This window comes from Phalacrocorax aristotelis, chromosome 3 (assembly GCF_949628215.1).
Source record: "Phalacrocorax aristotelis chromosome 3, bGulAri2.1, whole genome shotgun sequence".
NCBI lineage: Eukaryota > Metazoa > Chordata > Aves > Suliformes > Phalacrocoracidae > Phalacrocorax > Phalacrocorax aristotelis.
The window spans coordinates 46,432,196-46,452,444 of NC_134278.1; the positions used below are offsets into that span (position 1 = coordinate 46,432,196).

Sequence of the window (20,249 nt, forward strand, 5' to 3'; positions counted from 1 at the left end):
AGGTCAAAAACCTGCACCATATCTTCCAAAGCGTATGACCCCTTTTGCTACTTTTCACCCCAATTCAGTGAAAAAGACTGACATTTCCTATTTTCAAAGGAATATTTGGGAGAGGTCCCATTCAAGCTCCACTCTGCAATCCCATTTCAAAACCCACTAGTTTTCAACTTTTCTGCTTTCTCCTCGGCTTCCATATGCAAAGGTCGATATACAAAGGTTTGGTTTTCTCTTCCACACGCACGTTTATTCCTGGCTGTGTTTAGAATCATGGCGAGGCTGCAGCAGGCAAACCCGTGCCTCTGCCCAGGCATCTCTGCCACGCATCGGGGCCGTGGGTGAAGGCTGGCAGGAACCCACGGCCCACACGCGCGCGTATCTCAGCTGCTCCTGGTTTACTGGAGTAATCCAATGTCATCCTTAAGGAACTGCAGTCGCTATAGGATTTATAGCGGAATAAAATATATTAAACATTTGCTAATTTTGAGTGCTACAGGACCCTAACGCGGCCCTAATGGAGTGGAGTCTACCTCATACCAGGGGAAAACGTCAAGTCCCCCTAACCCTTCTTTTTCCCCTGTATTTTCACCACCTGCCTTCCTTATTTGAGCGATAACCTGTTTTCTCTGAATAGCTCATTAAGACGACTACGCCGACTCTAGGTACGAGGGGTTCAGCATCCCGCCGCCCGCCTCTCCCACCATGAACCTTTCCCCAGCAGCTCCCCTCCACCCCAGGTTGGGCATTTCAGAGGCTGCCTACATCTCACTCCTTTAAAAGCCAGCCCTTTCTCTGCTCACAGCCCCCCAGCACGGCTTGTTCTTCTCATTTATTTTTCCGAACGGCAGGCAAGCCGTGCGATGATAATAATAATAGCAATAATAATAATAATAGCAATGCGGTGGAAGGTACGGCCGCCCCCTGGACCTAGGGCAGCGATTTCAGCAGCAGCAGCCCCGCCGCAGAAGCAAGCAGGGCGCTCCCTCTTCTTCCGCAGCGCCCTAATGAAGGGCCGGGCAGGCTCGACGACACCCCGAGGACCCGAGCGTAGCCAAAGCAGGTTTTAACGCAGCCGTGGCGCCTGCATTGCAGCCGCCGGCAGCGCACCACGGTTGCCGCAGCCCGTGATGGACCTCCCGGCATGTACCACCCGCATTTTAGCCAGCCTGGCTCCCCCTCCGCCTTCTCGCCCTCCTCCGCACCGGAGGCAATTCAGCAAAGGGGAGCCTGGCACCGCGCCGCGGGGTAACCTCATCCTCCGAGGGGAATCTTGAAAGAACAACTGCAGGCCTCCTACATGTCAGCCTGGCTGGAAACGGGTTTAAAGATAACCTTGTTCTTAAAATCCAATACACGCACGCAATATACACAACGCACGAAAATATAAAGCCGCTGCCACCAGCGAAAAGTCAGCCGAGGCGGAGGCATCGCTCCTGAGGGGCGAGCCGGCTCCCCTGCAGAGCCGGTTTGGGGGGGCGGGGGCGGGCCGTGGGCGCCGGGGCTCCCCGAGCCCAGCTGCTGGGCGGCGGGAGGGCGGGTCGAGGCCGTGGGGGTGCAAACGGGGTGGCCGCGGCCCCTGCGAGGCGCTGGTAGCCACCGTGGGCTGGGTCGCACAGTCCCGCCGCTGGGAAACAGCTCCGAGGGGGGTTTCTGAGCGGCCCCCGCGGGACCGGGGCGCTCCCCTGCTTGCTTTGCTGTGCCAGCGCGAAATGGCGGTGCCGCGGCGGTCACCCCCGGCAGGCAGGGGACAGGTCGAGCCGGATCCCCGGCTGCCCTCGAGCAGATCCGCTGGGATGTTTCATTTCCAGGCGGGTCATTTGAGGTAGAGTTGCGTGGTTGACGTGCACGCTTTGGGGATTAAAGGGGAGGGAAACGACCGATAATCTCAGGTGCTCATAGGAAAACATGGAGCGTTGCTGGTGCAAAACCACTCGTTGCCTGTCTGTTCCTTGGTTCTTAGCGTTACGAGACGCTGACTTCTGTCTTCGCAGTTCCCCGGTCACCTAAGTCAAGCGCTTGGACTTAACTGAGAAGTATAAAACGCCTACAATACAGAGAGGGGCTGGTGTAGGGGAAAAGGAACGTACGAAGGTACGGAAGAGCCAGAGAGCAGAGGTGACGACGCCTCTGCTGGTCCGCATCCTCGCTGGGTGAACGCCAGAGCACTACCCCGCATCCCTTTTTAAAGAGAATGAAAGGGATTTTCTTCAAAGGGGAATCGCAGTTTACCCCCTGCACCAGATTGCTGACCCAAATGTATGCTTTTTCATGCAGGCGCAATAACCCCTGTCTGCCTATCTAAGAGCACGGTGCCCCGTTATCACCTTACTTTCTAAAGCCATTAGGCACTAGCAATGGCCCCGCATCCCCTTCCCCACCGGAGGCGCCAGCACACACGACCAGAGGCGTTGCCTCCGTAACGAGCCACTTCATTTTTGGGAAGCACGTCTTAAACTGGGCTGCCAACCCACTCGCCACCTGTGCGCGCACGAAACCCGCAAGGGCGAGATCGCCGCAGCCTTGGGAGAGGGGCGGGAGCGCCTCTCGGACGTTTCCAACACCTACATCTGCCTCCAGAATTAAAAATGAGGAGCTGAACAGAGGAAACCTCAGTCCCTAGAATCAACGAGGCACCGCCGACCCGACCGGCCCTACGATCCTAACGAAGCATCAGTGCTGCCGCCAGCAGCTCCTGCCGTGTCCAGAGGCGATGAGGACAGCCGCGGTGATAAACGCTTCAAAACAGTCCGAGCCACCTTCCCCTCCCTCACTGGGCCTCTGCGTTTCAGTTTAAGCAGCATAGCTAGAGCACAACCTAGAAATCCGCAAATACAAGATGATGTGTTGAGATAATCGGTAACTCAGCAGTCACTCTGATTTTTTTTTTTTAATTCTTTTTTTTTTTTTTTTTTTAGAGTTTGTCTGACCCTTCTGGTCACCAACTCTCTTTGTGGTTCACTGTAAGGATCGCTATCCAAGAACAAAAAAGAAATCTCGGAGCTTTGATAGAGACTCTGGATGAAATTAAGAACTTCAAACCCCAGATTTTTGAAAAGAAAAACAGATGTCCTGTTTGTTGAGTATAAATAACTCCGTACGTGGAAACCTTTTTTTTTTTTTTTTACGCTGCATTAAATTTTATTTAATGCTGGGTGCATTTAAACTGAAGAAAAAAACGTTCGGGGGGGCAGCAAAATATGTGGGTGACAAACCTCTAAATCTTTCCCCTCTCGAAAGAGCAAGAAACAGGCAGACGGGAAACCCTTCATCTAGATGAAAGCGTTCAGTGTGTTTCCTAGCAGACCTGGCGAGCCTGCCCTGGTCAGCGCGGCAGCCGGGGGGCTTCGCAGCCGTGCTCGTGGGAGAGAGGGCGGGAGGAGCGGCCGCCGGGCCCGGCCCGCGGCGCTGCCCTGTGCGGGGCGCACCGGCAGGTGCCCGCCGCCGGGAGCTCGGCTCCCCTCGGCTCTGGTCGGCACCGCTCGGCCCCGCTCGGCTCCGCTCTCGGCACCGCTCGGCCACTTTCGGCACCGCTCGGCCACTTTCGGTCCCGCTCGGCTCCGCTCTCGGCCCCGCTCGGCCACTTTCGGCCCCGCGCAACTGGTCGCGGCCCTCGGGCTGACTTACGTGAGGACGTAGTTGACGCTGACGATGCAGTGCGGGCGGGAGGAGCGGCTGTTGTGCACGATGGTGGCGTAGCTCTGCACCCACACCCAGCCGCCGTGTTTGGCCAGGAAGCGGTAGTACTTGGTGGTCACTTGCCCTTTCACCAGCACTGCGGGGACAAAGCGGGGCGACCCTCAGCGCGGCTCCCGCCTCCGCTTTGATCAGCCCTGGGAAGGGGGCGCGCACCCCCCCGGACCCCCGCGGGCGAGGAGAGGGACAGGGAGGGAACCCCTTAGCATCACACCGGCAAGCAGCGTGGACCGAAGCCCCCGTGGGCAAGGGGTGGTGGAGCCCTGCGGGCAGGGCTGACCTCGGGCCCCGAGGGTCGGGCTACTCGTTATCAAAGGCTATTCGGGGAGAGCGGTGGGGCAGGGTGAGCGCCCCGGGGGGCTGGGTACCCCCATCCACCCCCCCAACCCCGGCATATCGTCATCGAGATTTAATTCTCTAAGTCTGGCTTTGGGTTTTATCTCTTCTCGTTACATTCTCTGTAAGGAAACTTACCGGAAATTAATATCCTTTTTATTCATCTATCCATGCATTAATGTCATCGTGATATCAAAATAGAATAAAGAACAGCTCTCCGAATCGGGCTCCCTACTGCAGTCAGAATTAGATACACAGATAAGATTTGCAAGACTCGGTGGAACAAAAGTGTTTGGATTTCACTGGCGTGCCTTTTTGGAGCAAGAAAAAAGGGGTTTTTCCCTAACGTGAATTCGAAGTGAACGGAGCGCCCGAGGTTTGCGCAGGGAAGTTCCTGTCCTACAACCGGGAGCTGAGGAGGGAAAAACAGCCTTTCACTGCCGATCCCCTCCATTTCCCCCCTGCCTCCAGCTCGGAGTTCAGTCTCTAACGACTTGCTTCATTAAAAGCTGCTGTAGGTTTTGCTTATTCTCCCCTTCGGTGAGCTGGCTTTTCCCATTCCGACCTAGAGGTAAATCCTAACAAACACAAAGTCCACCTGCAGAGGGAGAAGGCGAGGGGCAGGGTCCCTACAAGAACATCATCTCCTTACACAAGTGGTGCGCGCATCGCAGGTGGAAGGTGTCACAGCCGTGGACGTGGTGGTAAAGGGTCTTCTCTATCAAGTCCTGGGGCTCGTAACCTGTTAGCTCAGCTACCCTGCAAGAGACACAAGCAGCAAATACCAGTGGGTGAGAGGACAGGAGAGGAGGCCTGGGGGAGAAGAAGGGAGGGGCGAGGGGGAACAGTTTTCGGAATAACCCCGGCTCTACCTGGAATCTAAGAATATGAGCTTCATGTCTAGGCTGGCCCGAAACATGAACATGTTGCTGTGGAGCTTGATCTCCGTCACGGCGCTGGGCGGCAGCGAGTGGCCCACGGCGACCAAGCCCACGTTTTGGTAGCAGCCGTCGAAGGGGGACATGTCCAGGCTGTACTGGCGGATCTTCAGGTACCCGCTGCAGTGAATGACCTGCCGGAGACACAGCAAAGCTCGGGGGCTGTCTGGGGGGGTGTGGGGGGGGTGCTGTGACAGGCGTCCCTCCCCGCGGGGGGATCCGGGAAGACCCTCCCGCTGCCCCGAGCCCTGGAGCCGCGGCACCGCTCCGCCAAAGCAGCACTCTCTGCCGGTTTTCTGCTCTTCTCTTCGGGCTGGGGTTGGGTTTTTTTCCATGAGAGAGATCAGCACTGATCTAAGGCCCATTAAAGCCAACGAGAGGTTGGGGTTTTTTTTTCCACTGACTTAAGTGGTTTTTGGACCACCTCCTAACTACGCTTTTATTATTCTTCTAAAAAGGAAAGACGCGGAAGTGCCAAGCCACTTGCAGCTTTGTAATGAAGAGTGTATGCGTGTGAGAGAAAGGGTTTACATGTGTGCATATGTCACATGTGTAAGATATGTGTGTTGTACGGACAGAGCAGACGCGATCCGTAGCCAGAACATATCTTTGGACGTAGATTTAGGTATGTCTCCTAAATGCCTCCTTGCATATATCACTGCTGTGTATTTCCAGTCTTACTTGTCTATTATTAGGGTTTTTCTTCCTGGAGTAATTTCAACAGATGTCCTTATTCCACGGCATGTCATGGCACAACATCTCCTTGGGTTATAGGTACCCACCGCTCTCTGGCGTCGTGCAGCTGACAAACCAGCAGGGCGAAGATGGGGGAGCAGGGGCTCTCCCCACCGAGGGGCCCCGAGCAGAACCGTGTGGAACACGCGGGCCAAACCCTTGTCTTGGAGAGCTGCCCCTGAAGCTGACGGGTTACCCAATAAAGAAATAAATTAAGCCAGGGCTCCCGTTGTGTCACCTGACCGCTTCCACTGGCACCTCGGGAACATCAGTGGTTGTACGAGGTTCAGTTTAAAAAGCAAAATAAAATAAAAAAAAAAAAAAAAAAAAAAAACCAACAACACGGGGAGTTCGATTGCTTCGGTTTGTGGTTTGAGCTCTTTAACCTGAAACTCCGAGAGAAATTCTGACTCTGAACCACATGAAAGAGTACCGGGCTGCGCCAGCCCCCGCGGACAGAGGGCTCACCCCCACTCCTGTCCCCATTTCCACCGCCCGCCCAGTGTGCTGGCCGCTGCCGGGGCAGGGGTGCAGGAAGGCGGCGGGGGGGTCGGGGGGTGTCTGGCCTGGGCACGTACCTTGTAGCCCCCGCAGGTCAGGCCCGCGTTCCTCTTGGCCAGGACGCACTTCATCCTCAGGAAAAAGGACCTCTCGATCTCGTACTCTGGGAGGGGAGGGAAAGGCAGAGGCGGGGTGAGGCGAGGTTCCGCCGCCCCTGCGCGGTTTCCTCCGCGGCCGCGCAGGCCAAGCTCGGGAGGGGGGGGGGGGTGCGGCGGAGGGCTGTGTACTTTACCCTGAACGAAATGGGAATGGTAGGGCTGGTGGGCCGTGAGCACCGCCGTCATCTCATCGTGGTCGGCGGGGTGGATGTACTCGTAAATGCTATTGCCGGTCAGCTCTACCTGTGAGAGAGGAGGAGGAGGTGGGGGAGGAAGGGGTTCAGCACCGGCACCCCTCAACCTCCCCTGTCATCGGGGGGGGCACGCAGGCACGGGGACTAGCAGCTCTTCCCCCCCCGCCTACCTGCGACAAGCCCAGGTGCACCGAGGCCGTCTCTGAGATGTACATGATCTTGCCATCCGGAGCCACGACAAATATGAAACCGTCCAACGTCTGCAGAAAAGGGTTGAGGGAAGTATAAATATATCCATAGACAGACAGAGATCCACCCACGGAGACAGATAGACCCATGAAGTACCTGTCCCTCGGATTTAATTTAGCATAGAGGCATCCCTGTTCAGGCTGTGATTATTCAAAAAGTTGGAAGGAAATGGGCAAGTCCCGGACAGGAATCCATCTAAAGCTCCTGAACCCCGGAGATACAACCCATTTCTCAGAGAGGCCAAGCTCAAAAGTAATGCAAGGTGTCTGAGAAGTATCTAAGAAGAGGTCCTGGCTATCTGCTGATTAATATGTCGGTCCCAGTAACCCTGAATACTTCTATCCCATTTCAAATGTCACTGGGGGTTCAGCGCTTGGATATTTGCTAAGGAGACTTCAAGCGAGCGAGGAGGATCTAAAACTCTCCGCAGTGTAAATAAGGGATGAGGCGATTTGTCAGGCACGTTTCAGCAGACATAGGTGGGACTTCTGGGTGTGCCGAGGGCAGAATAGGCCCCCAAAAGGCCACCCCGCCAAAAATGCGTGGTGATGGTAACCGCTAATACTCCTTAGTATTTCAGACCGCAGCGAGTTTTCAAATGTGTCCTACCTGGTTTGTGTCTATGCTAATTTCTGTGCCTGCTAAGTCCAGGACGGCCTCCCCCAATTTGTCTCTAGAGCCTCTCCGTGTCTCTACACCACCCGGAGGTTCAGAGCATTACCGTGTCACCTTGTTACTAATTGGGGGGAAAAGCCATGCTCCTGTTCTCCGGTCCCAGCAAACACACCGGGGTACGCTGTGAACCCCTCGCTGCAAACCCTGTGTTGGCCAGTGCTGGGGCAAAGGACCCGCAGGTAGCAAACCACAGCCCCATTTCAACGCACGACTTTCAGCCGCGACGGCTCCTATTTCTGAAGTCTCGTCGTCCGCCTCCCCCCCCCCCCCCCCGCCTTTTTTTTTGGTATTAAACACGTGAAAAGTTAAAAATTAGTCAAGGTGGCAATTAAAGGCTCAGAAGAGGGAATGACTTCTTTAATCATTAATACCATCTGGCTGTCGTTTCCAGACCAGTACCTGCAAAAGATGGGATCCCAGTTCCCGTCCGACATTATCCAGCGGGCTGGTTCGGCTAGAGTGGCCCCAGGCTTCTCCAAGTCCTGTTTGTTTAAGACACACGCACACACACAAAAAAAAAAGTAAGGTGAGGACATGAAAAATCGACTCGTGTTGGCCTGCTGGAGAGGAACTTTCTTTTTTGCTTGTATTCGCTTTAAAACGTGTACGGATCATCTTTGGAAAACTAGACATGATTTCTTTGCACAGAAAAACCTCTTTCATTGATTTTTTAAAAAGACCTAACACCCGTGACAGAAAAACACCAAAACACGTATTTTGAGTTAACGGTGAAACTCGTTCCTGAGACCTAAGTGACAGTTCGTTCCTAAGACCTAAGACCTAAGTGAAACAGCGTGCCAGATAAAAGGGCTTTTTAGTGCTGCCTCCGGCTACTGGGAACCGGCTCCTTGAACTTCAGGGAGAGCGCTTTCCTCCTAACGTGCCCGAAGGGATGCTGGACAACACTGAGAGCTATTTAAAAATGAAAGAGAGGGGTGTGCTGGGGGAAGCCTTTGATGTCGAGACAAGGATGCGGTTAACGTGGCACGACGGTGCCTGGGAAGAGCAGGCTCTTGGCGGCGGCCAGGCCGGCGGTGCGGGTCGGGTCGGTCCTGCCGGCGGTGCGGGTTGGGTCCCTCCTTCCGCTCGGCCACCACCCGCCGGGTAACTAGTCCAGGCGAGTCACTGTCCGACGGCACGGACCCTCCTGAGCCCCACGAAGCCGGGTGTGCGGGATTCACCTCCATCCCCAGCATCCCTCCCTCCCGCCGCCCCGGCGGGCGGGATGGGTACCCCTGCAGAAGGGACGACCTGCCTCCCAACAGCCCTCTCCACAAATTAATCTCTCCGGACCTGCCTAATGTCTCAGATGCCTCCCATGCAAAGCGAGAAAGAATAAAAGCCAGATGGAAATCGCTCCACCGAAGTAAAACTATTTACGGGCGATGCCTTTTCGCGGTGTTGTTGCTGAAATAATTTAAACGGGGCAGTTAAAACCTTTTACGCTTATGTCGTGACAGAAGTCTCAGCCTGACACGCGCGGCCACTAAGATAAAGTAAAAGGAAGGAAAACAAATACAAATCCTGGCTGATGGCTGGGGTGCGGGTCGCCCGGGGGAGGCGAGAGCGGCTCTCCCTCCCGCAGGGCGGGCTCGGGGAAGGCAAGACCCCGTTTTCCGGCTATTTCGAGGCAAACAGGCGAGGTGGCCACAGCAGGCAGCCGCGGGCATCCCTCGCTATTGACCGGCTTCACCGAGGCGTTTACCGGTCTGAACAAAGCTAACGATTTCCTCCGCGCTCTTTGGAGGGGGCATCCCGCGGCCCCTGTTCTCCCCACCTCTCCCTCTCTTCTGCCCCCTTCCTCGTCCACCTCTTCGCGCCAACTCGTCCCTTCATCGCTCGTAAACTTTTCTCCTTCCTCAGAACCCTGCAAAGGCAGGGGCACCTTTCTGTCCTGGCCCCCATCCCGCGCCCCCAGCCTGTGCCAGGGTGCCCGCCAGAAACGGGTTCCTTCCCATCAATTCCTCGACGCCAATTAACGGGGACCCAGTGACTTTTTCCCGACCCCCCGGGCTTCACCCTCCCCTGCGCCCTCCGCAACGGGTGGACACGCGGGGGATGCACCGGGGGCCCCGCAGGCACCTCTGCTCCCCCCGAGGGAAGCCAACCGCCCCCCGAAAGCAGCAAGGAGCTGGCAAATCTTGCCCAGCTTCCAGGGAAAGAGAGGAAACCCCGCTGCGTATTCTTTTTCCCCCGAGCCCCTCGGAGGTTTCTCTGTGCTGGGCAGCCAGGACGGCCCGTCCGAGCAGAGGCGGCTCCGTGCGACACCTCCAGCCGACCCCCCCGCCCTCAACCCGGAGGGAAATCTGAATGACAGGTTTCTGTATTCGGGGCTAAATACGCGCTCCCCACCTATGACTTAAATTGTTTAGTAATCGGGGTTTGCGGCTCTAATTATTCTTCCTCTAAAAGGGAAAAGAGCCCGACCCCGGCGGGTTAATGAACAGCTCAATGGGCATGACAGGTTTCCCCCCCCTCCCCTCCCCCCCCCTCTCCTCCCCCTCCCCAGGAAGGCGGTTCTTCACGGGGCGCTGAACTCCTCGCCGTGTTTCAGGTGGAAACCCCGCGCTGCTGGGCTGTGTCTGTTAGTGGTTTATAATTAAACGTTTTCACTCGTCTACCTGAACCGGCTTTTGGAAATCCTGTTGCATGAGACGATTCTTTGTACTTACCAAGTGTTTCAGCACTTTCAAGTCGGAGACTAGCTCTGTTCTTTGCCAAGCTCAGCCTCTCCCGAATCGACGGGCTCTCCTGATGCCCCTTAAATACTGTTTTTAAAGATTATACGGGGAAAAACCTCTCGATTAATTTTTTCTCCCCGTCTGTTCGCTTTAACATCCAATTTCCCTTTCTCGAGGGGGCAAACTGTGATTTCTTGCACTTGACCTACCGCAGAAAATTCTGCAAATCCTTTGATTGTCTATTTAAAACAAAACAAGGAAATCAGCTCTCCCTTTTGCTTCAGGATTACGCTTGGAAACAAGATCTAAAGATTCTCTTGTAATTTGGAGAGCCAACAGCATAATAGGTTTGGAATAGAAACAAGCAGCTTTGTGAAGGGAAGGATAACTAAATCGTTTTTAGGCAAAGGATTTTCCCAGCTAAAGTGGCCGAAGACAAAGCAAAACATAATCTATTTTGGAAGATTTCCAAGATATGCCACATTAACCTTAGCAGATAAAATTTGCTTTCTCCCCGGCGTCCCCTCCCCCACCAAGGTCTGGTTTATCATATATTTACATAAGTAGCCTTAGAAGGGATGTATCTATTATGGGTCTAAGGAACTAGCGAGCTCACGTTTCATTTGGAAATAGCGGCGAAGTTTTACCGTTGCTTAATACTTGATGCATGGTAGAACCATTTCCATTTAAATACCCCCGACCCACGGATTACCTCAATGGACCGGCTGCACGGGTTTTGTAATTTCCTGAAAATGAGATTTCGATTTATAAAACAAGAAACCAATTAGTAACCAAATGAGGCGAAGTAGATCCACTAAAATTGACCTAATCCCACAGGCACCATTTAGGCCAGTTCTTGGCGAATGACTGACGAGCAACCGCCTAGCGTAAGCTCAAGGCATCATCCAGCTGTGTTAGTCAAGCAGCACAAATAAATGGATCGAGCTTTTCTTTTGGAATGAATTTGATACTCTTGACAAAATATAGATTATAGGCTGCTACCTAGCAATCCCCTCCACTCGAGGATTTTTTTTTTCCCTAAGAAGGTAAACAATTTGGGCCACAAGAAAGTGTCCACCGCCAGGAGGAAGGGAGGGGAGGGGGAGGGGAGAAAAAGCAAGGCATTTTAGCCAGGCTCTTGCTTAGTTTGCCAACAACAGTCTCGTTACCCGAACAGCGTGCGCCGAGGCTGCGCTGAGACTGCGCTGATCCTGCGCGGAGCGAGCGCGCTGACTCATCGTTTCTCCCAGCACTTCCCAATGGAAAACCACTGCTCTTTCCACACCAAAAGGCACCTCGATCGGTTTCGTAGGACAGCTATAGCGGCGAGTCCGTGCTAAATGCCTTCTCCCCGGCCGTGCCCACCCGCGGCACTGGGCAAACCGGTCCCCACGGCAGCTTGCCCTCCACGCCGGGCTCACGGCCAGGGCCGCCGCGCTCGCCTGCGTGGGCCCTGTCCTCCCCCTCATCGTTTGATTGATGCAAGCCTTGATGCCGGCAGCCAATGGAGGGGTTGGGTGGATATCGTCCCTACCCAGTGGCGATATTGTCGCAAGAAGCTCCTCTGTCCCACGGAAAGGGGAAGAGATTCCTCAGTCATTTCTAATTTGATCTAGGCAAGGACGGAGGAAGGCAGGCACAGGGAAATGAGACTGCAGGAGGCCCGGGCAGCTCCTTGGCCCCGGTTGATCTCCGGGTTACTTGTCCCTCTGTGAGCATCTGCAGCACAGAACCCACCTCGACCCCCTCCTTTGTCTGGCAATAGCAAAGGGGGGCGGGGGTGGACGGTGGGGGTGGGGTGGCCAGAAGATGCAAGCCCTTATCTACTTTGTGTTGATTTGCCGGCTTTTAAAAGCGGTAACTACGATTTCCCCAGCGGACTATCCGTCATGAAATCTCAGCGCAATCCGGATTCACGGTAGCGAAAACAACGGCAGAGCGGGCGATTCGACGTACCCGCTTAAAAATCACTTAGTGGCAAGGACAGCCTGAGCCCCAGACCCGCTGCTTTGTGGGGGGCAGGCTTTGAGGGGCAGCTACCTCCGGGAACGAAGAGGGGAACCCCCGAGGACAGCCCCCCCCACCCCCGGGACTTGCCCCTGCACCCTGCCTCGCCTCACCGCCCGGCGAGGCCCACGGGCGCGGTTAGCCGCGCGAGGCCCACGGAAGCCGGGCACGGCGGGTGGATGCTGGCTTGGAGCCGGGGCCCCGTGGGCAGGACTGTCTCCTGTTGCTGAGGGTGGGAAGCGGGAGAGGCGCCGGGGGCTGGCCCTGAGGCAGCCCGCTGCTGCGGGGCCGCGCTGGGAGCCGGCCCGCCCGGGTAACAGCGGGGGTTCTTGCTTAAGCCGGGTCTAAGAAGCTCCAGGGCGCGTTTCCCTTCCAGGCGCTTCTTAAACAGCCCCCTCCGGGCAGCGGCCCTCGCCGCCCGGTCCCCGGGCTCTCCCCGCCGCCGCCCGGGGACGTCTCTGCTGGCTTTTGTTTCGCTGCATTCATTTTGCCCTTCAACAGCCGCTCGCTGGCTATGGAAGATGGAGGAGCGGCAGCTCGCCCGCCCTGCTGGGGATGCTGACCCCGCGGAGGGCGAGAGGGACGCGGGGCCCCCGCCACCCCCGCCCCGGGGCTCGCCCCTTCCCCGCGGCCACGGAAGCCCGCCGGGCCCCGCGGGGCTGGGGAGGGCCGAGGAGGGGCGGCCCGGGCCCCTCTCCCCTCCCGTCCCCGCACCCCGGCTCCCTGCAACCTGCTCGGCGAAGCCGCTCGTAAAGCGTTCCGGCAGCCACGGGAGTTTCACCTCCGTGGGCAGTTGGTAAAGAAGTATATTCTGTATCTCCCCCCACCCCCATCGCACCTCGCTGTCGCCTTACACCCCTCCCGGCGGCTGCCCGGGGAGCCAGGACAGACAGCTCGGTTCCCATCCATCTTCAAGGCAGTCATTTGTCCCTCCCCGTCCCGGGAAAAATGACACAAAACCAGCACCGGGAGCCGCAGGGACAGAAGCTGTGCGTCCTGGTAGGCACCGGCAAGCGAAAAGGCGACTTGGATGTCGTATGGAGGAATTAGCTTGATTCCATTAACTGTTTAATTAAACAGCCTACCGCCAGCGCTCCGCTTTGCCATCGCCTGACGCCCGACAGGGCTGATTTCTCAGTTAATTTAACAGGCGGTGGTTAATGATAACTCAAAACCTCGGCCAAATGAGGCTTCCGTGAAGAAGTGGGTCGCCGTCGGAGGGTTCAGATGAAATGGAGAAAGCTATGTTTAAAAAAAAAAAAGGACAAAAAAAAAAAAAAAGCTGCCCATTTCCAACTGCCTGCGGATGCCATTAGCAAGGTTTTGTAAAGATTTATTATCTCGGTAAATCACATGTGTTCATTTGAAGGAGAGATAAGTTAGCATCCCGCTTTCCTTATAAAAATAATAATAAGAGGGAGGAAAAGTCCTGTTGACTAAACAAACAACCCCATTAAGAAAACGGTAGTGGAAATAATGCCGAGACTGATTCACTCTAGAAAGAAATACCAGCGTTTTGGCACACACCGGGTAACGGAATCGCGCTCTGAAATGCAAACAAACGGAACCATGCCCAAATTGGAGGGGGTGGGAATCAGGGACATTTTCGAGCGCCAGCTACTTATTCGCTCTACAGAAGATACAAATTCAAACAGCCCTTATTCTGAAGAAACTGGGGAGCGAAAGGTTTGAACCGATGCACTTGCGAACCCACGCTATTTATATGCAAGTCGAAAAATATCCTTCAACGATAGCACGGTCGTATGTTACTAAGAAGGGAGAGGATGTTTTTAAAGAAAATATGATTTTTTTTCCCCACTCGTCTCACTCAGTACTCTTTCTAGCACATAAATCTGCTTTTTCAACAATCATGCCGGTAGTTTAGTTTTGCACTTCGCATTTTAAGTTCACATCAAAACTGGAATTAAACAGAGAGGCAGCGTGAAGAGTGAACTGCAGCTTAAATGAGAAAAACTTCTGTAAGAAAATAAACACTGAAACCTAATGCTCAATCATTTCCCTTAGCAGTAAGAAAAACAGCATTAAATCACCTATCCACGTGGGAAACGGATTTTTTTTTTTTCCCCGCTGATCACTTCCCCCTTTAAAATAAAACAAGATTAAGGGTTTCAATATTGAAATGTTAACCACCCTGATTCGGCGAACGTTTATGTAAACGGAGCCCCTACTTTTGTCTCGAAAATCAAACGCGTCTCCGCGCCGCGCCGCTCGGTGCCCGGCAGGACAGGGGTTGCAAACCCTCCTTTTCCCTCTCTCTTCGCGTAGGGAGAAGAGGACCCCCAAAATCTTCCTGACTAAAAAAGAAAAAAAAAACCCCAAACAAATAAAAACCTATTTATTGAGGGGGGTTGTTAGTTTTGATTTTTTTTCCACTCCCGTCACTTTCGGATACTGGCGAAGGCCAGTAAAGAGCTGCCCCGCTAGTTACAGCCACCGCATCGTTTTTTTAAAGAAACATTCTTTTTCGACATCCCGGAGATTTTTTCAGATATTTTTTTGAGGCCACGTTTCTTGCCGTTAACTCTTTATTGTTAAATCACAATGTTAGGATTTTTTTTTAAATTAATATTAACTCACGATTGAATTTATTAGGAAGTTCTCTTAAAAATATATATCTTCCTTACTGCCCTCAGCAATTCAGCAGATCTTCAGCCTTTCCAAAAGCTGTCTGATCACGGAAAACTACTATATGTCCTGTAGGCTCTGCTCCTGAGGCAGGAGTTTTTGCACTGAAATGATGCAAGCTACCTAAGCCGCTGGGCGCTGCTCGCCCTTGACAGTTTTAATCTGCTGGAGACCTAGTAAAGTGAAATCAGGGGTAGAGACAGCAGCCCAGGCATTTTAATAACTGCTGCGAATTACACAGCCATTACGAGTTGAAAAACCCTTCCTCGGTTTATCAAGTTTATTCGGTGCCACGGGTTTGGTTTTAGGTTTCTGGGGGTGAGATGGAAACGGCAGGGTGACGAGTCTGTGTGCGTGTGACCCTCCTGGTATTTCTACTCCCAGAAAACTCTCTTGTTTCCAGAATGAACCCGAAAACTACCCACCTTCTCTCTGGGAACCTTTCAGCCGTAAAAACGCGCAGACAAACGCGCACCGCCTCTTTGCGCCGCTTCCCCCGTCCCCAGCCCCGCGTGTGCGCGGCGGTGAGGAGCGTGTATCTTTCTGTACGTGATTATTTACAACCAGCCCCTGTGCAAGCGCTCCCCGGGCAGCTGGGAATTCGCTCTCGTCCCGGGGAGAGGGGGTGCGGGTTACACTGGAAGAGCAGCTCGCTCTTACGGAGGCTACCCTTCTCCGTCCTGACTCCTCCGAGATGTCTTTAGATGCACGACGTGACACCTCGCCGTGCTCCCGAGCCTCCCGCTACCCGCCTGCAGCCCCGGGGCCACCTCACCGGCTCCGTCCCGGCGCTTGTACCGCTCCCCTCCCCGGGGAAAACAAGCAAACCCCCACCCCCACCCCTTTCAATCCATCCAACATCCCTACCCTGCCTCCTCCTTTCAGAAATGCTTTTCCTTCGGGTGCGTGATTTAACCTGGCTGCCGCTACCTGTCCTCCCTTCCCAGCGAAGCGATGACTGCTTTTTTCTGGCTGGTGGCACCGGGAACCCGCGATCGCCCTCCTCATCCTCGCCTACGAGCCGAAAGGGCCGGTGCACCAGCACGCTCGCACCGGGAGCCCGAGCAGCCGCTCCTCCCGCTCCCGCCTCCATCCCGGAGTCCCCGCCGCCCCCACGAGTGTCCGGGGAAAATCACCCGGCCTCAGCTCCCGCACGGCCGGACACGGGCGCAGCGCCGGGGGGCCGCTCGTGGGCGGATCACCCGTGATTCACGGCGGCATCGGGGAGCGTGGGGAAACCCGCGGGTGCGGTGGCGGGCCGGGGCGCGCTCCCCGCTCACTCGCCTCCTCGGGAAGTACGCGGGAGGGAGAGGAATCCCGCGTGGGGCCGCGAAGGAACTGCCCGGGGCCTGGCCACGCCGCGGCCCCCGCTCTCGGGCCTTTGCGCCCAGCCCGCCGCGGCCCCCACGGAGCCGCGGGGATTTGCGGCGTGGGGTGGGGTGCCGCGGCCGTCCCGCGTGGGTCTGCCGCCCGCTCGGCGCCGGGCCTCCCGCGGTGGCGCGCCTCGGAGCGGCTTGCCCTTTCGCGCCCGCTCGCCGCCTTTCTTTCTAATTTGCAGCTTGGCTGTAATTAGGCCGGGAAGGCTCTGCCACCCCCCCAGCCCCGCCGAGCCGCCCCCTCTGCCTCCGCTCTGAAATTCGCATCTGCTGGGGCCGGGGCCGGCCCCGGCCCGCTCCGCCGCACGGCTCCCCAGGGCATTCAAACATCCTGCGCGGCCACCGAGGGACGGGGATCAGCTATTCTTCTCTTCCCGTGATTACTCACAGCCTACAAGCAACACCATATGCTTCTTCTGATCAAACAACCCGCTACATAGGCACCAGTAATTGACGAGACCTGCTCGGAATCACGCAGAAAGGTAGCCTACTGAGACGGCAGGAGTTGACAAATCATTGCTAATAATCCTTTTAGGAACATCATGGCCATCGGCGTTTGCAATAGCTCCATTTTTATAAAGTATGCGCTGACAGTATAAAGGACAACTCGGTCTCCTTTGAAACAGAGGGTTGCCCCACAAAGTTATCTTCGAGGTGGCAGATCACATAGAAGAGGAAAGTGGCTTGATGTAGGCTTTAATTAATTTTTTTAAAGGTTTCAGGTGTTGTAGCTTTCCTTTACCCCTTCTTTAGTTCCCAGTGACTCGGAGATACAGCACATTGTTTAAATAAACTATTGCAAGATGCACTGGATCGGAAATTTCTTCTGTGGACTCTAGGTATAAGGGTTCATAGGCGATCATAGGGGGGTACCTCCCCTAGTCCAAATGACTGCACGATTGCATATTTACTTTTAAAAAGTAGAATTAGGACCGATAGTTCAGCTAACTATTAATTCACTTAATCAGGTCTAAAAAAAAAAAAAAACCACCACAAAAAAAACCCACTCCAAAACCCAAACCAGGCCATATCCCCACTCTTGATTTGTAAAACACAGCAGACAGACCGACAGGCTGTATAGCGACAGCAAGCACAGAGGACATGCCTCTCTATTACCTTGTTTCTTGTACACACACTTTTCAACGAAAGATGCAGCATATTTTGTTATTAGGGTGGTGGGGGGGGAAGCTCTTAATACTTCATGCAGACTGTCTCTCAATCGAGTTGATCTAAGTAAAAGATTCGTGAAGTATTTTTAATCCCTCCCCCCCAAAAGCAATAGAGTGAGAACACAGGAGAACTTTATTCCGACCCTCTTAACTTTCTGTGCTGTTTGTTTTTCTTGGCAGCCGGTCTAGAAGCCCCAAGACGGTCTTTTTAAATCCTAAATTCGGCTTAAAAGCAAGGACTACTTTAGGACGCTGAAGTCTGCTTTTGCTAGACCGGCGGGACCGTTGCTGCTGCCGTGGAAGCCAACGTGACGTTAAGCGTTGCCTGGCCGTGGAGGAGAATCAGGCCCAGGCGGGGACGCGGGGCTTGCAGCCCCGGGTGGGCAGCGGGGCTGGATGTGTCCGAGTATAAAACGCCTGGTAAAAACTTCCGAGGTCGATTAACGCCCTCAAACTGCCCTAATGATTCTCAGAGCGAGACACATCACATTCATGATGCGATTCGTTGTGCTCGGCTTATTTATTTAGGCTCGTGCGTGTGTGTGTGTGTGAGCACGCCCGGACGCGTGTGCCGTACCTGTAAACCGCACCTTTGCTCGGGACTTGAACTAAGGCTTTAGGACTTTGCATAGACTTATGTAAATATTTACCCATATATTAACTCCCCCCATAGTATGGCTATAAATAGGGGTGAAACGTCCCCTCTTTCGCCACGCACGTGCTTGGCGGGGGATGCACATCTTACTAAGAGACCGGGGGAAAAGAAAACCCGTGTTTGCTTTAGCGGAACGCGCAGCAGAGCTCAGTGCCTTGAAGTGTTGACAAAAGCACCGTAAGTCCCCAACCAAACCTGTCGTAGGAACTGAAGGGAAAGTATTTACACCATAATAATAATAATAATAAAAAAAAAGGTGACAGCGGAGAGCACCCTGCCTCCGAGCACACCACCCCCTGCCATTTACCTTTTTTTTTTTTTTTTTTTTTTTAAGTAAAAGCGACAAGCGACACCTGGATTGGAATGGAAATAGAGGCGAATAGGCATTCCCACCTACCTTCTGGAAAAACCACCCTCATTTTTAAATAGCTGGTGGTGAGTCTGATTATGGATGCTTTGTCCAGCTGAGAGGTGATCGCGGAGGGCAGGGGTAGTAATTTAGCCAGTTCATAAAATTCACTGTTTTCTTTCTCCCGTCTAGTCCGGGCAGCATTTTTGGACTTCTCTTTCATCGTGTTTTTTTCCCCTTTCCTTCCTACAATTTAAATTCCAGAGATTCATCCAAAGGTGGAAGGGAAACTTTCAGCTGCAATTCATCTCTCCGGAGCATCAGGCGGTGATTCTGAGCGCGGCCATTACTCTGAGAAACCGTTTGGTTGCGTAAAATGCAAACAAATATTGAAGACCAGAGAGGTGTTCTTAAAAAAAAAAAAAAACCAATTAAAATATTCTCTGAAAAGCAGAGTCAATCGCTTGGGAAATACATTTATCCAATGCAGCTCGGAGACTCCAAGCAACTGCAGAAAATTAATAATAATAATTAAAAAAAAAAAAGCTAGAAGCTTGCGGCACCAGACAGCAACCAAAGAAGGTATTTCTGGCCTTTTTTCCTACTCATGGCGGGCAGCATAGCTCCTCGGAAGAGGGTCATAATAATCCCATTTCTTCCCGTGATCCGCTGTCAATCCGAGGCCCGAAACGCCCGGCCGTGGGCTGCCTCCCAGGGCGCTGGGTGACTTCCCGGGAGCCTCTGTGGAGACAACAGCAGTCCTGGGGTGAGAGAGCCGCTGCACAACGCCGCAGCGGAGCCGCCACAAGTAATAATCAACAAACAGCCTCCGGCGGGTGTAGTATTTTCTCCCACCAGAGGGGAGGAAAAAAAAAAAAAAGTAGTATATTTTCCCATCTAGCGCGCCCGCAGAGGAGCCGGCCCCGCACTCTCCTCCCACAGCGCTCACCCTCCCCAGCCCAGGTGTGCACGGCGTGACCAGAACCAAACCAAGGCAGAAGCCCCGGCCCCGGGTGTTACCGGTCGCTCCCGGCGCCGGCGGGGCCGCCCCGTCCCCTCCGCCCCCCCTCCCGCCCCCACCGTGGCCGGTGGCCGGACCCCTCCCGCCCTGCCAGCCCCGCACCGGGCCCGGCATTTTCAATCCTGGAGTATTCATGGTGTGGCTGGGTTTTTTTTTTTTTTATGATTTTTCTCCTTCTTTTTAATTCCTCCCCCCACCCCCCCGACCTCGTCTCGGGTGCTCTTCTCACACCCCGGCTGGGCTTTGGGGGGAGCGTGGAGGGAAGGCACTCTCTGCCCGGCCTTGCCCCGAGCCGGAATCCCCCCAAACATCACATTTTTCCAACCAATTCTTTCCTTTTTTTTTTTTTTTTTTCCTTTTCCACCGGGGGAAGCGACCCCACAGCCTGGCCCCGCACATGGCTGCGGCTTCTCGCTGAGGCTGGCGGTTCACGGTCTTCTTGTTACCTACCTTAAGTCCCTGAGCCCGGCAGCCTGCAGAGAGCTCTCCCGGGGTGAAGGAGCCCAACTCTTTAATTGGTTCATTAAATAGCAGGGGGGGAAAAGTTTGCGCCTGTCACTGCTCCCCGCACCGGTGGGCAGGCGGACATTGCCGCCTCCCCGTCCCCTTTATCGGCTCCCCGGCGCTCCCTCTCACATAACGGGCGGGGGGTGGGGTGGGTTAGGGTGGGGTGGGGTGGGCGAGGTTGGTATTAATGAAGAATCCCTAATTTGCGGCTGAGAAATGCCTAATAACTTCTTGATGGCTAAAAGCCTTTTAGCACAACTTCATTTCTCTCCCAGCCCCCCCCGCCCGCCCGCCCTTGATGTCACTCACGGACCCACCTCGCTTCCCATTGGCCGCTGCCACCCCGCGCCCGGCCTCTTACT

General features: G+C 54.6%; 1 protein-coding gene across 1 annotated transcript in view; it reads right to left on the minus strand.

Moving 5' to 3' along the window:
* SIM1 (SIM bHLH transcription factor 1) overlaps positions 1–19,888 on the minus strand; it is a 54,260-nt gene extending 34,372 nt beyond the window's left edge. Inside the window, exons 1-8 of the mRNA XM_075087347.1 lie at positions 18,408–19,888; positions 7,876–7,958; positions 6,723–6,812; positions 6,493–6,601; positions 6,278–6,363; positions 4,899–5,098; positions 4,679–4,785; positions 3,622–3,769 (exon numbers count right to left, since the gene is read on the minus strand). Coding sequence (XP_074943448.1) covers positions 3,622–3,769; positions 4,679–4,785; positions 4,899–5,098; positions 6,278–6,363; positions 6,493–6,601; positions 6,723–6,812; positions 7,876–7,958; positions 18,408–18,582 — 998 coding nt within the window. The 5' untranslated portion in view covers positions 18,583–19,888. The remainder of the gene's footprint in view (positions 1–3,621; positions 3,770–4,678; positions 4,786–4,898; positions 5,099–6,277; positions 6,364–6,492; positions 6,602–6,722; positions 6,813–7,875; positions 7,959–18,407) is intronic.
* Between the last annotated feature and the right edge of the window lie 361 nt (positions 19,889–20,249).